The 18345-nt window shown below is 43.8% G+C and overlaps 1 protein-coding gene and 1 long non-coding RNA gene across 14 annotated transcripts in view; one reads left to right on the forward strand and one right to left on the reverse strand.

The window, feature by feature from the left end:
* On the forward strand, positions 1-2241 carry LOC116549587. Its single transcript, XR_004267951.1, has 2 exons — positions 1-258; positions 578-2241. It is a non-coding gene; the product is annotated as an uncharacterized LOC116549587 (long non-coding RNA).
* Positions 984-18345, reverse strand: part of ANKRD6 (ankyrin repeat domain 6) — a 197635-nt gene continuing 180273 nt past the window's right edge. For 10 of the 13 annotated variants that reach the window (XM_032275253.1, XM_032275254.1, XM_032275258.1 and 7 more), the window contains 8 exons: positions 17682-17759; positions 13872-13976; positions 12399-12533; positions 11897-12082; positions 11269-11421; positions 8262-8375; positions 7072-7198; positions 984-4396 (listed from right to left, as the gene is read on the reverse strand). In XM_032275253.1, the coding sequence (XP_032131144.1) occupies positions 3828-4396; positions 7072-7198; positions 8262-8375; positions 11269-11421; positions 11897-12082; positions 12399-12533; positions 13872-13976; positions 17682-17759 (1467 nt within the window). In that variant the 3' untranslated portion in view covers positions 984-3827. The remainder of the gene's footprint in view (positions 4397-7071; positions 7199-8261; positions 8376-11268; positions 11422-11896; positions 12083-12398; positions 12534-13871; positions 13977-17681; positions 17760-18345) is intronic. The other 3 variants (XM_032275260.1, XM_032275259.1, XM_032275257.1) reach the window with 1 other exon arrangement.

An 18345-nucleotide genomic window follows, 5' to 3' on the forward strand; every position in this document is an offset into this window, starting at 1 on the left:
CTCAGCCTCCCAAAGTGCTGGGATTACAGGCATGAGCCACTGTACCCGGCCAAGCTCTTTTAATTAAGAGACAGTCTTACCTCATTCTGTCACCCAGGCTGGAATGACTTTCTAAAATTACAGAAAGCAGAACATACTTCTTGCTGTTTATAGTATTGTAGTCATACCAAAGGGGAAGAGTGTTTCTCCTTAAATAAAATTACAAATAAAAAAATCTGTTTTACTCTTACTCATAAAAGTTATTCTAGAATACGAAAGGTTAGTTTTTCTTTTTTCTTTTTTTTTTTTTGAGACGGAGTTTCACTCATGTTACCCAGGCTGGAGTGCAATGGCGCGATCTCGGCTCACCGCAACCTCCGCCTCCTGGGTTCAGGCAATTCTCCTGCCTCAGCCTCCTGAGTAGCTGGGATTACAGGCACGCGCCACCATGCCCAGCTAGTTTTTTGTATTTTTAGTAGAGACGGGGTTTCACCATGTTGACCAGGATGGTCTCGATCTCTTGACCTCGTGATCCACCCGCCTCGGCCTCCCAAAGTGCTGGGATTACAGGCTTGAGCCACCGCGCCTGGCCTAAAAGGTTAGTTTTTCAAACTGGTTTTGTCTCTGGCTTTTATTAGCCACACTTCACAAGAAGAAATGCATTTAAGAATTAACTTAGTCAAAAGGTATAACGTTGGTATACTACTGCAGTATATACCAACTACTGTTAGTAACTACTGCAGATGATGTTTTGTCCCTCCCCTTTGTCCAGTAATGTCCAAATGGTCAACAGTTTAAACATTTAGGCTTGCACTGAGAAACCTTGCCACATTTCAGCAGTTTTGTTTTGCTTTTGGTGGAGAGCACCTGATCTCGACTTTATAGCCAATGTATTTACTCTGAATTACACTTTTATAGATAAAAGGTAAAGTGTAGCTGGGTGGTCTCAGGAGCCATAAAATGTGGTCAACCACAACAAATGAAAATATAAGCTAAACAACATATTCACACTTTCATTTTTTTAATAAGGAATTTAAGATCCACAGTATCTTAAAGTTTAATGCTTGGAAGAGACACAAATTCGAGGTGATAAAAATATTGACTAGAAGACACATAACATGCCTCATGAACACCTGACTTCACACACAAGGTATAACCATGAAAGCAACACTATTTTGGGCTCCCAAAATCAAAAGTAAGATTAGAACTAATATATTTACTCTATTACAGATATTTAGTATACTCAATACAATAATGCACTAACAATTTCTTTAAAAAAACACTAATATTGTACAATGTTGCTGTGTTTCACATTATTTTTTTTTCCACAGCTGTTGAAAGTTTCAGCCTCGGTTTGAACCATGACCTGCATGACAAGCTATACATTGTCAATAGTTCTGTTTCTTTGGAAAAGTACAGTTGTGGCATTTACTCATTTTAGCAGATAGCTAAAAGGGAAAAATAAGGAAAACTATACACTGGACCTGCAGTTAAGTTTTTGACAATGCCAAGGATCAAAAACAGATGAACAACATTTGTTGAAGATGAAAAGGTATTGCATTGGTCTTAATAGAGATACCGTCATCTCTGGGTAAGGATGCTGACTGAGCCTATTCTGTTTCTTCACCTCTGGGTGTTTTCTCTTCTACAACAGACTTCCAAGAGAAAAGATCATGTAGTCAGCCACACTAGGTCCATTTGACCTTTCTCATTCTCTGGTCTCTTCTCTGTGACTTTTGACAAAAATACTCAGTTCACAATATTAGCTGCCTGCTTCTGATGGGTAGGAGTTTTATAATCAAAATACTCCCACCAAAGCACTCTATGGTCTAGACTTGATAATTTAGTTTTCGGCATTTCTCAACAAGGATACCTTGAGGTAATAGGAGATATTTTCGTAAGTGAAAATAATTCCTGCTTGGAACACAGCTTACTGAACTCAGGATTTCATTTCTTTGAGTATTAGGCAGTTCTCAATAAACTGATGTATATTGAGGAATAATTCTAAAGAGGTTAATGATATCCTGTTTAGGAACAGATTTAGAAAACTGAAGGTACTCTCCAGCTCTACAATTCTGTATTAGGAACAACTGGGAAATGAGGAAGTGCCTCTATACTGCAATCTAGTGAGTCTCTGGGGGAAGACTGTCTACCTGCATAGTGGTTGAGAAATAAGACAAGCTCACAAGCACATGAAAATCAGCTTGAAATAACATCAAATTCAGCCTCGGCAATATAGTGAGACCCCATATCTACAAAAAATTAGCCGGGAATGGTGGTGCACGCCTGTAGTTCCAGCTACTTGGGAGGTTGAGGCAGGAGGATCGCTTGAGCCTGGGGTGCCAAGGTTGCAGTGAGCTGTGATCATGCCACTGCACTCCAGTCCGGGCGACAGAGCAAGGCCCTGTCTCAACAAAATCAAACAAAAACATCAAATTCATTCCATATTGGTTCTATAACAGTGACATATCTACTGAATTACTTTTTTTTTTTCTTTTAGGAATGTCTATATCTATGGATTGTCACTATTAAAAAATCCCCAAAACTGTGAGCTTGACAAAGGAAATAAAAGAATACTTTGTTTTTCTTGGTGCCTCCATGTCAGTAAGTCATTTTTTCTCTTTGGCTCAATGAGCAGCATTTTATTCACAATTACGTTCCATAGTCACTAGGTTCCTGTGTTTATAGAAATAGAACTGAAGTTTCTATGCATACATGGGATATTGAGGAGATGAATATAAATCCCACATTCCAAAGGACAAGAAGTGGTCCAAAGTTTCAACATATCCAAGCTACTTTTACAACTTTGTGTCTGCGCTTATATTTCATTACGAAGCAAAATCAAGTCTTCAGGCCTCCATGAAGCTGGGGAACAGTGAGGCCTAAGTTGTTATGGAGTATGTTGCCTTGACATAGTCACCGCAAAGCAGTAGAAAGGTTCTGAGGTTCTTTAACGACAGTTTAATTCAAAATGAAATACTTTCAAAAAAATAGCCTTATTCTTTATAAAATGTAGAGCAATAATCTCAAATTCAGAAAGGTACTCTGATATAATTGGGTTTGATTAGGAATAGGTTACAAATTTTCAGGTAATTGTTACGTGAATGTTTCTTCCATTAATTTGCTTTAAAATCACTATAATTGATTTTTTGACTGAAAATACAGAAATGATCAATTTGAATCTTTCTTGTTTGATCTCATTGTTTTCGGAGCTGTTAGCTAATTATTCATTATCTAAATTAACTGACTTTTCAATAAATTTTATCATAAGATATATTAGATCTTGTGACATCATGAAAACATTTCTCCTCAAAAATCTGGTAACTTTTCATGTGGTTAATAGTCAACATTTTGAGAATTATGAATTTGAGAAGGAGGGTTTACTTAGCACATCTCAGAGTTACAGCTCTCTTAGAGAAAGACACTTGTCTAGGCACAGCAGGTGTGTTCAAATTTATATGAATGACTACTGGAGTTCAGATGGGATTAAGTTTTTCTTGCTTTTGACTTATATTATTTCACACATCTTGAATTTTAGAGTCTAGGCTTACACATCATTTGGTTTCTTGGCATGGCTTGCTTAATCTGAGCTTTCAAACTTCAGATGAACCTGGACTGAGGCTTAAACCCAAAACTAAGCAAGCTTCCCCTGGTTTCAGTTTAATTGTTGAGGCCTTCATAACTTCCGGGCATAGGAAACATGTATCTGGCACACTGTAGAAATTAGTGATTTTTTTTAAAAGGCAAATCTGCAATATATACAATAGTTGACGCCTTGGGCATAACTACTAAGCAGTTGCAAAACTGGAAATCTTCAAGAATCCTTTCTTGTTTCCACTTTATTGGTACTAATTTTCCTTCTGCACCCTAGTCCTTAGTTTAGCAAGTTCCTCTTCTAAACTTTTAATGTGTTCCTTCAAAGTAGCCTTGTCTTGCTGGGCTTTCTGATTTGCTTGGCTTCGTGCTTCTTCAATCTTCCTTTCATACCACTTTTCCATCTGGGTAGAAACAGCCTCAAAAAAATACTGGGTAAGCTCCAGAGCTTGGGAGGTGTCCCGAATGTGAGGGCCAGTCTGCTCGCCTCCCGCTGGTGGCAGCTGCCCACAGGTGCTGCTGGCTGCAGGTTGCTGGGTGCGATGCCTTGTCAGCCCACTCTTCCCAGACTTCTTAGTTTGAGTGCCTCTGTTGACGCAGGGCCCAGCCTGCTGATCAGATCTGCCTGCCTCATTCAGGGGTAGCAAGGCTGTCTGGACCTTGACATTCCTCAGTCGGGAGCCTGTGCAGTCAGAAGACGACAGCTCCTGCTGGAGTCTCTGGGCAGCAGTGGAGTTGAGGGCCTTTTCCTTGGGCCTAACCACTGGAGGGGAGCTGTCAGAAGTTGCTGCTGGACCTGCAGTCACCACTGACTGATCCACACCTGGTTTCAGAAGGAAAACAAACGTGAGAGCAAATCCACATTCACATAGTCATGTGGCTGTGGGTCAGTATTTGTGAGTCCTAAGGATCCTGTAGATCACCAGCCTTTGCCATCACCACCCACCATGTGTAACGTCTCCTGTGAGCTTTTTCGCACTTTTCTGTTCCTCCCTTCCACTTTGTCTCCTCTGATGATCATTTTGGCTTGTCAGGGCTTTCATGGATTCTGTGTTAGCCACACTGGTATCATTTAAGCAAAAAAAGTTGCTGGCTTTTCCTTTATCCTGTCTCAATCTACCCGAGGAGGTTCTAGGTCCTGTTTCCTGATGCCTAAGGATGATGCAGCTCACCAAGTGTCTCAAAGCAGATTTGGACATTTATCTATGAGAATATGTATTCCCATTCTCTAATTCTGGGACTATTCTGTAACTAATTGCTTGACCCAAGCTCCAATTTGGAAAGGAGGCCCCATTTTCCACACCCAGAGCGCCATGACAAGCTCCAAGGGTAGTCCTAGCTTGAAACATTTTCCGGGGATGTTTCCCCATGTTGTTGGCACAAAGATGAAACCACAGTTCCAGAGATGGCCTGTGATAACATAAAACACTTATATCAAAATCTCCCATTGAGGCCTAGTTACCCAGGCTCTGAATGTCCTCAAAATTACCACTGAGTATGACCACTGTGGCTAATGTCAAGATGTGCTTGCAGCACTTCCTGTCCAGCACTGGGGGCAAGTTCGATGTAAGAACTTGCTGTTCAAGATTTACAAGAAAAAAACAAACAAGCCCATTCAAAAGTGGGTGAAGGATATGAACAGACACTTTTTTTTTTTTTTTTTTTTTTTGAGATGGAGTTTCGCTCTTGTTACCCAGGCTGGAGTGCAATGGCACGATCTCGGCTCACCGCAACCTCCGCCTCCTGGGTTCAGGCAATTCTCCTGCCTCAGCCTCCTCAGTAGCTGGGATTACAGGCACGCACCACCATGCCCAGCTAATGTTTTGTATTTTTGGTAGAGACAGGGTTTCACCATGTTGACCAGAATGGTCTCGATCTGTTGACCTCGTGATCCACCCGCCTCGGCCTCCCAAAGTGCTGGGATTACAGGCTTGAGCCACCGCGCCCGGCTGAACAGACACTTTACAAAAGAAGGCATACATGAGGCCAACAAACATATAAAAAAATGCTCATCATCACCAGTCATTAGAGAAATGCAAACCAAAACTACATCGAGATACCATCTCACGCCAGTTACAATGGTGATCATTAAAAAATCTGGAGACAACAGATGCTGGAGAGGATGTGGAGAAATAGGAACACTTTTACACTGTTGGTGGGAGTGTAAATTAGTTCAACCATTGTGGAAGACAGTGTGGCCATTTCTCAAGGACCTAGAAATAGCAATTCCATTTGACCCAGCAATCCCATTACTGGGTATATATCCAAAGGATTATAAATCATTCTGCTATAAGGACACATGCACAAGAATGTTCATTGCAGCACAGTTTACAATAGCAAAGACATGGAACCAACCCAAATGCCCATCGATGATAGACTGGACAGGGAAAATGTGGCACATATACACCATGGAATATTATGCAGCCATCAAAAATGAGTTCATGTCCTTTGTAGGGACATGGATGAACCTGGAAACTATCATTCTCAGCAAACTGACACAAGAACAGAAAATCAAACACCGCATGTTCTTACTCAAAGGTGGGTGTTGAACAATGAGAACACAGGGAGGGGAGCATCACACACTGGGGTCTACTGGGGGGAAATAGGGGAGGGACAGCAAGGGGTGGGGAGTTGGGGAGAGATACCATGGGGAGAAATGCCAGATATAGGTGAAGGGGAGGAAGGCAGCAAATCACGCTGCCATGTGTGTACCTATGCAACAATCTTGCATGTTCTTCACATGTACCCCAAAACCTAAAATGCAATAAAAAAAGAAAGAACTTGCTATTTAATGAGGATTTGCATAGGTGGACAAAAGTAAAAGGCAGATCAAAGAGAAGAAAGGGGTATAAGGCAGAAGGCAAGGGAGGAAGAGCCCTGCTGAGGAGGCCAATAGATCTTCATCACCTCTTATCAATATGGTACTCAAAGCAATGTTAACACCAATCAACAATTTCCTAATTCCTTTACTCAAATAAGCTTGAGAACATAAATGAGAATGCTTTATTACTATATAGCAACTGAGTATATGATTATGAGTAAAATATAGTCCTTGCCCCTACAGAGTGCACCCTACCATCCAGTGTTTCCCACAGTCCTATCATAAGGACTGCCTTTTATTTATTTATTTTTTTGAGACGGAATTTTGCTCTTGTTGCCCAGGCTGGAGTGCAATGGCGTGATCTCTGCTCATTGCCACCTCCACCTCCGGGTTCAAGCGATTCTCCTGCCTCAGCCTCCCAAGTAGCTGTGATGACAGGCATGTGCCACCAGGCCCAGCTAATTTTGTATTTTTAGTAGAGACAAGTTTTCTCCATGTTGGTCAAGCTGGTCTCAAACACCCAACCTCAGGTGATCTGCCCACCTTGGCCTCCCCAAATGCTGGGATTACAGGCGTGAGCCACTGTACCCGGCCTGGACTGCCTTTCAATGCTGGAGAGAACAAGAGCTGCTGGTTGTATTCCTTTTGGACAAAAGGGCTCTCTGTATGTGGGTTACCTGTAGAGGACTCGCAAGTTGATGGTGTGGATTTAGCTCTGGAGGCCCTAGAATCTCCAGAAAGCTTCATCTCCAGATTCTGAATCTTTAACATGCACCAGGTTTTTAATTCATCCACCAAGGATATCTTAAAATAAATAAATAAATGAATGAATGAATGAATGAATGAATTTGATACATGGTTTATGAATTAAAGCCTCAAGGATGGACTTTTCAATTCTAACAGTTGAGGATATCACCTAACAAACCCAAGAAGTTATGGCTTGCCCACTGCTATAGTTTGGATATCTGACCCCTCCAAATCTCATTGAAATCTGATCCCCAATGTTGGAGGTGGGGCCTTATGGGAAGTGTTTTGTCACGGGGCTGAATGCCTCATGACTGGCTTGGTATTATCCTCACGGTTAGTGAGTTCTTGCTTTATTAGTTTTTGAAAGAGCTGGTTGGCACCTCCCTCCTGTCTCTCTTGCCTCTTATCTCACTAGGTGATCTGTGCACACCAGCTCCCCTTCACCCTACCATGAGTAAAAGCTTCCTGAGGCCCTGACCAGATGCAGATGCTGGCACCATGCTTCTTGTACAGCCTGCAGAACCATTAGTGAAATAACTCTTCTTTATAAATTACCCAGCCTCAGGTATTCCTTTATAGCAACACAGCCGAAGCCACTCTTTTATAGGCTACAGCAGGCACCCAAGCAGAGAGCTATCTACAATCTTCACTAAGTGACTTAGAGCCACCTTAAACTCAGCCACCCAAAGACACCCAAATCTTCCAAATCAAGTACTTCTGGCTGCTTTGAAGCATGAGTTCTCACACAATCACCTCTACTCATTCCATGTCTGTTATCTTGGTGAGACAGTAAGCTCCCTGAGGGCAGAAACTATGTCTTGTTCTAAAACTGTAATGGCCTAACAAATGCACAATACATGGAGTTAGTTTGGGGCAGAAATGGCATCTTCCCCAGCATGTTCAGTCTTCATCTGTTGCCAGCATACTCTGCCATGGACATAAACAGAACTACAGGTTATTTTCTACTAACCTCATCTCAGGATTATAAAAATGATACACTATATAATGCAAAAGCTCTCAGGGAGTCTCAGCCTCTGAGTTTTCAGTGGCCGGTCTGCCTGAGCTCAATGGGCCTGCGTGGTAAATCATAAGTTAAGGACTGGCAGATACTGGTTCCTACCTGTCGTTTCTCTCCCTCATGCTTCTGTGTGTCTGAGTGCTGTTGCAGGCGGTTCAGGCACTCTGTCCTCTCTGCAGAGAGTCTCTCAACCATCAGCTTGTCCAAAACACGCATCTAGGAGTCAAGGGGAGCATAGTGCAGGACTGAGATGATCTCAGGGTGAGCCCTGGTTTCTCAGCTCCTGCAGAGGGGCTCAGGGGAACCAAGTAGGAGGCCCTGCATGCCAGCTTCAACTTCTCATCTGATTCCATTTGCATATAGGACTCATGGAACTTTTTCAGAATTCTTGAGCATGTTTCTATGAGGCCAATATTTCTTTTTTTAAAAAATCTCATTTGTTAAAGTTTAAGAGGTTTAAGAGACTATGAATATGCAGGCCAGGCATGGTGGGCTATAATCCCAACACCTGAGGGCAGGAGTTTGAGATCAGCCTGGCCAACACGGTGAAACTCCATCTCTACTAAAAATACAAAAATTAGCCAGGCATGGTGGCGGATGCCTGTAGTCCCAGCTACTCGGGAGGCTAAGGCAGGAGAATTGCTTGAACCTGGGAGGTGGAGGTTGCAGTGAGCCGAGATCACACCACGGCATTCCAGTCTGGGTGACAGAGCAAGACTCCATCTCAAAAACAAAAGAATACGAATATGCAGTAAACACACAACTTGAGCCCATGCAGGCCTTGAAGGGCTTAAAACATTATTTCCCAGACTACTGTATGGAAAAAACTACATCTCAAATTATAGAGACTCTCTTCCCCAACCCCGACTTTAAAAAATGTTAGTGGTTGCCTATGAGACAGTAAAATGACCTTTTATCCAGCTTTTCCAGTGAGCAAATATTTTTTGGTGCTTCACTGGAAGTAGCTAAAGTATGTAAGAAGAGTGTAGAAGGAACTTAAAGAACTGCTTCAGAGAATAAGCAGTTGTCACTTTTCAATCACATGCCTTTCTGGAGTCCCCTTCATCTTGGCATTTCCTGTAAGACCTCCACACCTAGAAGGGCCAAACTCACTGCTTTGACAAGGACCAAAGAATGAAAGGAACTATTGTTAGGAAGAGCCAATCCACGAAGGCTCACTGGTGACCTCCTCTCCTGTCAGGGACATACGCGGCATTCTACATTAAGAAAAAATAAACATCGGTTCTGGAGACGTGGTGAGCACATTCTGTTTTTCTTTTCAGCCCATGTTTTCCTGTGAACTGTGCTCCTCCTGTTTTCTAGGATTGGCCTACTCTCCCCGCTCCCCTAACCTCTTCCTCCAGGTGGCTGTTTTCAAGAGCAGCCGTAGATATACATTGCTTTGTTCACAGGTCACACTGATTGGCTCAGGTATGAACATCTGACTCAAGGGTACCAGGGTCCTTTCTCTGTGATTTGGAATGAGGACTAAGATTCTATACCCCAATCTGTCACTTCCTTGAACTGAAACGAGGCCCGTAAGGTATCCCAGCATTCATATCTCATTCCTCTTTGAGCTTAGGCTAGGCGAAGTGGAGTTTTGTGCACACAAAGGTATGCACAAATCTATGATGGCCCTAAGAAAAGACTTTTAAAATGGCCTTTCTATAAAATACAGATAGAAAATAAGTCTTAAAAATGTTTAATCTTATCAGTAAACAAGGAAATAAAACTTAGTAAAATGTCCTTAATCAATTTGGCAAAAACTTAAAAAAAAAAAAAAAAAGGGTTGGGGAGGGCATGGTGACTCATGCCTATAATCCCAGCAATTTGGGAGGCTGAGGCAGGCGGACTGCTTGAGCCCAGGAGTTTGAGACCAGCCTAGCCAGCATGGTGAATCCTCAACTCTACAAAAAAACCACAAAAATTAGCTGGGCATGGTGACATCTGCCTTAGTCCCAGCTACTCAGGAGGCTGAGGCGGGAGAATTGCTTGAACCCGGGAGGCGGAGGCTGTCGTGAGGCAAGATCACCACTGTACTATAGCCTGGGTGACAAAGTGAGACCCCATCTCAAGAAAAAAAAAAAAAAGAGCTATAAAAAAATATTATTTTACGAAAACTAAGAAAATCTGAATATGGAATGGATGACATTTTCTCAGGTGTGAAAACAATATTGTTGTTATGAAGTTGAAAGTGTTATTCTAAACATTCTGAAATATGGAGGTGCCCTGTCAGGACAGGCTGCAACTAAATCTGAAATAGTTCAAGAGGAAAAAAAAATATGTGTGAGAGACACAAGGCACATGTAACAACATATTAACTGGCTGACTGCAGGGATTATATGCGAGCATTCATTCCATTATTCTGTGAACTCTTTTGTTATATTTGACAACTTTCAAAAAAAAATCTGGGAAAAGAAAAAAACTACAGACATAATTATTCTAATTTTGTATGCAATGGGGAAGGAGTGTAGCAAAAACTGACATATAAAAAGACTGGAAGAAAAGAAACCCCAATTTTTTTTTTTTAAGGCAAGTCATGCTCTGTTGCCCAGGCTGGAGTGCAGTGATGCAATCTCCACTCACGGCAACCTCCACCTCCCAGGTCCAAGTGATTCCCGTGCCTCTGCCGCCTGAGTAGCTGGGATTACAGGTGTGCACCGCCACACCAGGCTAATTTTGGTAGAGGTGGGGCTTCACCATATTGGCCAGGCTGGTCTCGAACTGCTGACCTCAGGTGATCTGCCCGCCTTGGTCTCCCAAAGTGCTGGGATTACAGGTGTGAGCTACCACTCCTGGCCTAAACTCAAATATTAATAGTGCTTTTCCAGCACAGTGGGATTATAGGTGATCTATTTTCCTAATTTTCATGTCTAAAAATGCTCTGTAATGGGGATATCTTACTTTTATAAGAAGCAATTTAAACATGTTCTTTAAAAAGCTGAAATAAATGTGCTTTAACAGAATCACATAAGCAGAAGCAGGGCTCTTCCCTGACAGCCCACCAGACACTCCCAGGGTGGAAGGGTATGCTAAAGTCAAAGTCTGCTCTTGAGTTCATGTTCTGCCAGAACACCTTGCAATTAGGAGGCTGGGCCTAATGACGTACTTGGTGCTGGGTCTTATTCTCCATCTGCCCCAGCTTCATATTCATTTTGTCCTGAACCGATCCCAGCTCTGCTTTTATCTCCTCCACAGTAGCCTCCAACTGATTCTCCAGCTTGTTGATAAGAGGTTCACATCGACAACCATTTATTGGTGCCTAAGAAGAAAGAAAAAAGGAATCAATCCCTTGTTCATTCCCTCAAGTATGTTTTGAGCACCCACGATGTGCCAGGCAGTATACCAGGGGATAGAGATGATGGAAGAGACAGGCTCTTCCTTGTCATAACTTTGGAGCATCCTATAGGCCAAGCTTTGAGGGCAGTAATCACTAAGAAGATTCAGAGGGTAAGATTTGGCCCCTCCTCAAGCTGCTTTTATACACCCTGGGGCCTCAAGATACCTAGTCACCTGAGGATGGTGCAACAAGCTTTGCAGCTACACCTCTGTGTGCCTTGGCTTGGCAGCAGGAGTGATCTGTCCTGTGCAAGTATGGAGGCCATCTGGCTTATCTTAAAAGCTCATGCTTAACTAAGTCGACGCCTAAAGTAGCTATCAGCCCCCAGGAATGCTGTTAAACAAAAACCCTTGCTGAACGCCTAAGTTTCCTTTTCCTGACAGTGCTTAGCAGGTACCTGCATCACTTTCCCGTCCTTGCCCCTGTACAATGTGTACAGCTGGTATGCCCTGAACTCATGGGGTGGGGGCGGGGATGAACACCGATGCCTGTTCCTCTTTTTAGGGTGATTATGAGTATGCAGGTTCTTCTGATGTCCAGGCTGTTGGTCAGCTGGTGGGGTGGGATCAGAAAATGCTGACACCTGTGGGAGAGGAAAAGACGACACCTCTGAGCCCTCTGACCTCTGCAAGACTGATACCAGTCAGTGGTGCCCATGTCACCCCGTTTGGGTAAGGAGCCCTTTGTTTCACCTCACAGTGTTCTACTCCAAGCTACACATGTCAAAACAAATACATCAGCACATTAACTTTGTGTCTGATGCTTGCCAGATTTAATTTCTGTGCTCTGGCTCCAAAACAGCCAGCCAAGTGAGGCGGCTTTTTAGCTGATGGGCATGACACTCTGCCAGGACTCTCGCCTCCCAGCCACCCTCTGGGCTGCTTTCCGTGCCTCCTGACCTTGGGCCTCGACTTTTTCCTCTTGTCATCCTTTGCTCTGGGTTCTGGGGAGGCTGACAGGAACTCTTCTTTGCCTTCTTCTTTTCTGGGCACAGCTTGTTCACTGCTGGGGGTGTCTCCTGCTGAGACACTGCCCTAAAGAAGAAAAAAGCCCGGAGACCTATTCTGTTTGCTCCCTTGGCCTTTTTCACTAATAGGGTCAAATTTTCTTTGCAAGATTCCATCTATTAAGAGACCCAAGGGAAAGTCTGCAAATGAGATAAATTTCAGACATAGGAAACACTGCTTGGTGATCTTAACTAACATAGAATGTTTTTCCTGGTTGGTTGAACATTTGGCTTTCATTGTATTTACTAGGTCCTAAACTAAAGATATTCCTGGGTCTAATTTGATGTTGTAGAACACCAGGAACCTACCCAACACAAAACACGTCAGCATTAGAGTCTTTTAGTCTTTTGCATTTCAACAAAACATAACTCACTCATTCTTTGACCTTGGACACCACCCCCTGCCAACAAAATTCATGGCAAAGAGTAATAATCCTTTGAAATGAAAAAATATCATATTTCTGGTCCTTGTGAGAACGTTCACAACTGAATATGTACAATTCACACCTAGGAAGTTAATCAGAGTTGCAATGGCTTAACACTGGAAATCAATGAGAGGATTCTGAAATAGCAGATAGAGGAGCAAGTACTTGGTGATAACATTTTCTGTGCCAAAAGCTGTCTCTATATCCCAGACTTCTTCCTCCTGAGTGAACACAAAGGCAGGGTTTACACAGCACAAGGGCACGTAGCTGAGGCGGAGGTGTGGGGCAAGAGGAGCTGAAATCAGCTCGGGCTCTGCTCACCATGTGTGCCCTGTACACGGCGGGTCTGCCCAGGGGGCATCTTTTTCTAATTCCTATAAGGGAGCCATATAGGCTGGCATAGCCTTGGTCCCCTGCCTGAAGCGACTATGCCAGTGGCTCTCAAATTTTAGTCCACATGAGAGTCCACTGGAGGGCTTGTTTCAACATAGATTGCTGGACCCCACCCACCCAAGTTTCTGATCCTAGGGGTCTGAGGTGAGGTCCAAGAATTAGCATATCTAACAAGGTCCCAGGTGACACACTGGACACCACATTTTGACAGCCACTGCCCTACACAATCTGGGCACAGTGTCAGAGAGGCAGTGCTGCCCACAGGGCTGGGGTAAAGGCCACAGATACCTGAGCTGGTAAACATGCCGCCGACGCCTACCGGATGGGTAACAGGCAATGCACACGGAGGCACATGGCCTGAAGCCTTGGGGAATGGAGGATGTGAAGCCAAAGAGAAAAATACTGGCAACGGTTTGAAGAGCCCCTGCAAGAAGGAGAGGCAGAGAAGGGCCTGGCAGCCAGCAGGTGAGCCCGGCCGAAGCAGGGAGATAGTTTCGCACCCTCTGCACATGGGTGGACGTGGGGACGGCGGGAGGACTGCCCCCCACCTTGCTTTGGGCCACCTCATCTCTTGGCACAGACTGGGCTCTCCTCTCTTCCTTGAGCCTCTCTCTCTTTTTCCTCAGGCTTCGCCCGCGACTGAAGCGCAAGACCTGAAGGAGGCAAACGGCATTGTTACAACCACTGGTGTGCACAGCATCCACGTGAGAGAATTCTCCCTGGACCTGGGGCTCTGACCTAATGGAACTGACAGCCTAGAGGGTGAGAGCAGGTGTTCACATCAAACAAGCACCTCCGGACTACCTAGCATCATCCTAGGGCTTGTCCTGGGCACCACAGGGACTTGGAGATGGGTAGGCTATTATCCCTGACCTCAAGAAGCTTAAAGTCTATCATGATAATAACTACAGGCACTGATGCTGGGCCAGGACTGCCAACTACATGCACAGAGGCTGTGCTCCAAGGAGTGCCATTCACATAAACTAGGATATAGGGTGTTCCCTGGAGGTGTGCGACGCAGCAGCCCCGTGCCAGGCAGTCTCACTCTCCATCTTGGTACACTGGACCTGAGCTAGCCTAGCAGATGTTCCCTTGGCCAAACTGTGTCCAAGTCACATCAATTTGATTCAAATATTAAGGTGTATCTATGAGCCACAGTACCAACCACAAGACAGAAATCTCTTCCCCAAAAGGAAGCGTTTACTCTGCCTCTTACAGTGCAGAGTGACAGAATGGACACAGAGAAACATATGTGGGGTCAGAACAATCTCAGTTTGAACCCAGTAGCCACTGGCTGTAGGGTCTTTGGGCAAGTGATTTGAGCTGTCTGTGCTCTGTCTTCTCAAATGTAAAAATGGGTCAGGCGCAGTGGCTCATGCCTATAATCCCAACACTATGGGAGAACAAAGTGGGAGGACTGCTTGAGGACAGGAGTTTAAGATCAGCCTGACCAACATAGCAAGACCTTGTCTTTTTAAAAAAGAAATAAAAATGGGGAGTTGTTGGGATTAACCAAGAAAAAATAGGTGGTTGGCATGCAGTGACTGTCAGGGGCCTCCCTACCTGCCTTCAGGTGGCTTAATTGGCAGAGGGTGTTTAACAGAGTACAGATCCTTGAGCTGATGGAAACCTTCAAACTCTAGTCCATAATAGTTAAAAATGAAAGAGTCCTTAGATCAGAAAGTCTGAGAAACACTTCCCTGAGTCATTTCTAAAGCTAAATTCAGACTCATCAGGAAGGCAAGTATGACGAAAGAAAGTGACTATATCCATCGCTCACCTGATTTATGGACTTTTTTTTTTTTTTTTTTTAAGAGACAGAGTTTCACCATGTTGCCCAGGGTGGCCATGAACTCCTGAGCTTGGGTAAGCCGCCCGCCTCTGCCTTCCAAAGTGCTGCAGTTATAGGCGTGAGCCACCACACCTGGCCTATGGACTCTTAATATCCCCAGAATCAGCCTAAAATTTACTTTCAGAGCATTTGTGAACCACACCAATCAAAATGACAAGTGACAATCAGAGATCACCCAAACCCAAAATAATCGTCAGCAAAATTCCCTCCATTCAACATGTTATTAGTCAGTGAAAATAACTGCATGGCTTCCAGCCTTTCTCAGTAAACCAGACCATCTACCAATGGGACATCATTAATCTTTTCCAGTCCACAGAAGTGAAGGAATATTGACTTTGAGGCCTCCAATAGTAGTATTCTCTAGATGGGCATAATGGCTCATGCCTGTAATCCCAGCACTTTGGGAGGCCGAGGTGGATGGATCACCTGAGGTCAGGAGTTTGAGATCAGCCTGGTCAACATGGTGAAATCCCATCTCCACTAAAAATACAAAAATCAGCTGGGTATGGTGGCACACACCTGTAATCCCAGCTACTCGGGAGGCTGAGGCAGGAAAATTGCTTGAACCTGGCAGGTGGAGGTTGCAGTGAGCCAAGATTGTGCCACTGTACTCCAGCCTAGGTGACAGAGCAAGACTCCATCTCAAAAAACATACATACATACATATATACATACATACATACATAAAAATTAAAAAATAAAAAGTAGTATCCTCTTAGAACTGCTGTGGCCCATTTAAAATCAACGTCTGACTATGGGCCTAAGGCAAGGGGTTTTCTCTTTTCAGGCAAAGCAAACACTAATGCTATTTCTGTAGCCATAGAACAAGAGAACAGTATGCATAACATTTTATGCATAAAGTTCCTTGTTTGTGTTGAGAATAAAGCTCAGCATATACAATTATGCATAAAATAAACTTTCACAGCATGTCATCCAACTTATTTGTTATTCGATGTAAGCATGGAGAAACTTGCTTAAGTCTTTTTTTTTTTTTTTTAATGGAAACAAAGAACTGCACAGGGAAATGGTCCATGAAGGTCTTTTCCCTATAAGTGAAGATCCTTGGGCTCTGGAAGACAAATGACAGGTGGATTAAAGATCCGTCAATCTTTCTGTGCCTGGGGAACCCTCCAGCCCCATAAGATCTGATGATCTTTGTATGGCTGAGGGTGGGGCTGGATGTCCATTAAATTACCACATATTGAAATTGGCAGAGAAATATGATGGGTTCTGACATTTACACAGCACTTCATACTTTTAGATCCATGAGAGACTAGCATTTTTCTATCAGGATTCATGGATGTGATTCCACTTACGATAAAAGCTGCCAGAGGTAGAAACCCCGCGGCTTTTCCTTCCGACTTCCTTTTGTTGGGAGCTCTGTGGCCTTCCAGAGACCACTTAGAAGAAAGAGCTCCATGCACAAGAGGGTGATCAGTTTTGCAAAAGATACAAATCTTAAACATTTCCAGAAACTACTAGTTATATTAGGGATTATTTAAAAATTTAAATGAAATAAAGGCCATTCCAAACCCTGGGCTGGTATCGAGTTATTTTGCAGCAGGGTGGTGTTCAAAAATCTTCCTTTGACTCCCTGAGACTTTTTCTTGCAGAATAAGATGGAAAGCCAATCAGTGTTTGCGATAATGTAATACAGAATAGTGCCAATCTGGAAATAACCTAAATGTCCATCATTAAGGAAATGGCTTAATAAAATATTAATAGCAACAAAAAGAATATTATGCCTCCATTGTAATGAATAATTATGAAGACTGCAGAGCACTGTTTTATAATAGGATAAAAGGCAGAAACACAAAAGGGTATATACATTGTAAGCACAATTATATAAAAATTACGTTTCTCATCCATTTTTGGATGAAACAAAAACAGTTGTTTCAGGGGGCTAGAATTATGAATAATTTATAAATTATTATTAAATTTCTTTATTGTTACTTAATGTCAACCTCAACTAAAGTATCAGCCACCATTTGAAAAAAATTAAATGATGGTCAAAATACTATTATTCAGTAAAAGAGGAAAGAAAACTAGACTGTACTCAACTGTCTCTGGCAGGCGACTATCTGCCCAGAATGGTCCCCTCCCTCCTGCCTTTCTCTGGAGAATGCCCCTTCTCTTCTTAAAGTCCCTGTCCCACTTCTTCAGGGATGGGCATTTGGCCTAAACTCTGCAATCATGGTCCTCTCCTGCAATGTCTTAAACTGGAACTTCTTCCTTGGCTGAGTAGCTGGGAAGGTATGACCCAGGCAGCTGGCCGTGACAATGATCCAGCCACAGGGAGAAGACGAGGCGGCCCAGGCTATGAAGAGCTGGACTGGAAGCCTTTGACTCCTGTCATCCTGAGCACCCATGGATACTTACACCTCCACTGCCTGGTTACATTCCCTATTTAAGTTAGTTTGAAGTGGCTTCAGTAGACTGCAACCAGGAGTCCCAAAACTCTGTAGCCCCACATAATCACTACCATGGAAAGGGCAGTAAATCCTACCTGGGGAGCTTTGGTGAGGAGAAGAGCAACTTCCGGGTTATTGTGGTAGCGGGCAGTCTCCAGCGGAGTCTGGCCTGCCTGAGGAGAGGCAGAGGAGGACAGGTGAGAAAGGGCCACTGGCCCTGCACACACATAGCCCAGCTGGCACAGCTCTGGCCAGAAGCAGGCAGTTCCACACCCACCTACACCCAGCACCTACCTGGCAAAACACAGCCACCTATGTGATATGGCCCTGAGCATCAGCCTTAGACCCTCCAATGAGAGCGCTGGGTCACACCAGAGGACACCCTCAGTAAAATACATGGCCAGAGGGCAAGGGCAGACCAAGGGAGCAAGAAGTGCTTTAGGAGGCCAAGGCCTGGGCACCATCCACCAAGGAGTGCTTCCCAGAAAAGAGGGGAGGGAAGGTAGCACTCAGATGGCATCCAGGGGGAATGTTTCAGTTGGGGAAACACCACAGAAGATCTGAGGTCCAGCCCAGTGATTTACCTCCCCTGGAAAACAGTGGGAAGATGCTGAAGGGGCAGATCAGGGCCTGGCCAGAGTTTCAGGAAGTGGAATATGAAAAGCAATTACAAGTTATAGCCATAATGTAAGTTATCAGGAGACGAAGCCAAAACCCAGGAGTTGATAGCAAATGGAAGATATTCAAGGCATCATGGAA

This window comes from Sapajus apella, unplaced genomic scaffold, assembly GCF_009761245.1.
Source record: "Sapajus apella isolate SASKATOON/1434 unplaced genomic scaffold, GSC_monkey_1.0 scaffold6, whole genome shotgun sequence".
NCBI lineage: Eukaryota > Metazoa > Chordata > Mammalia > Primates > Cebidae > Sapajus > Sapajus apella.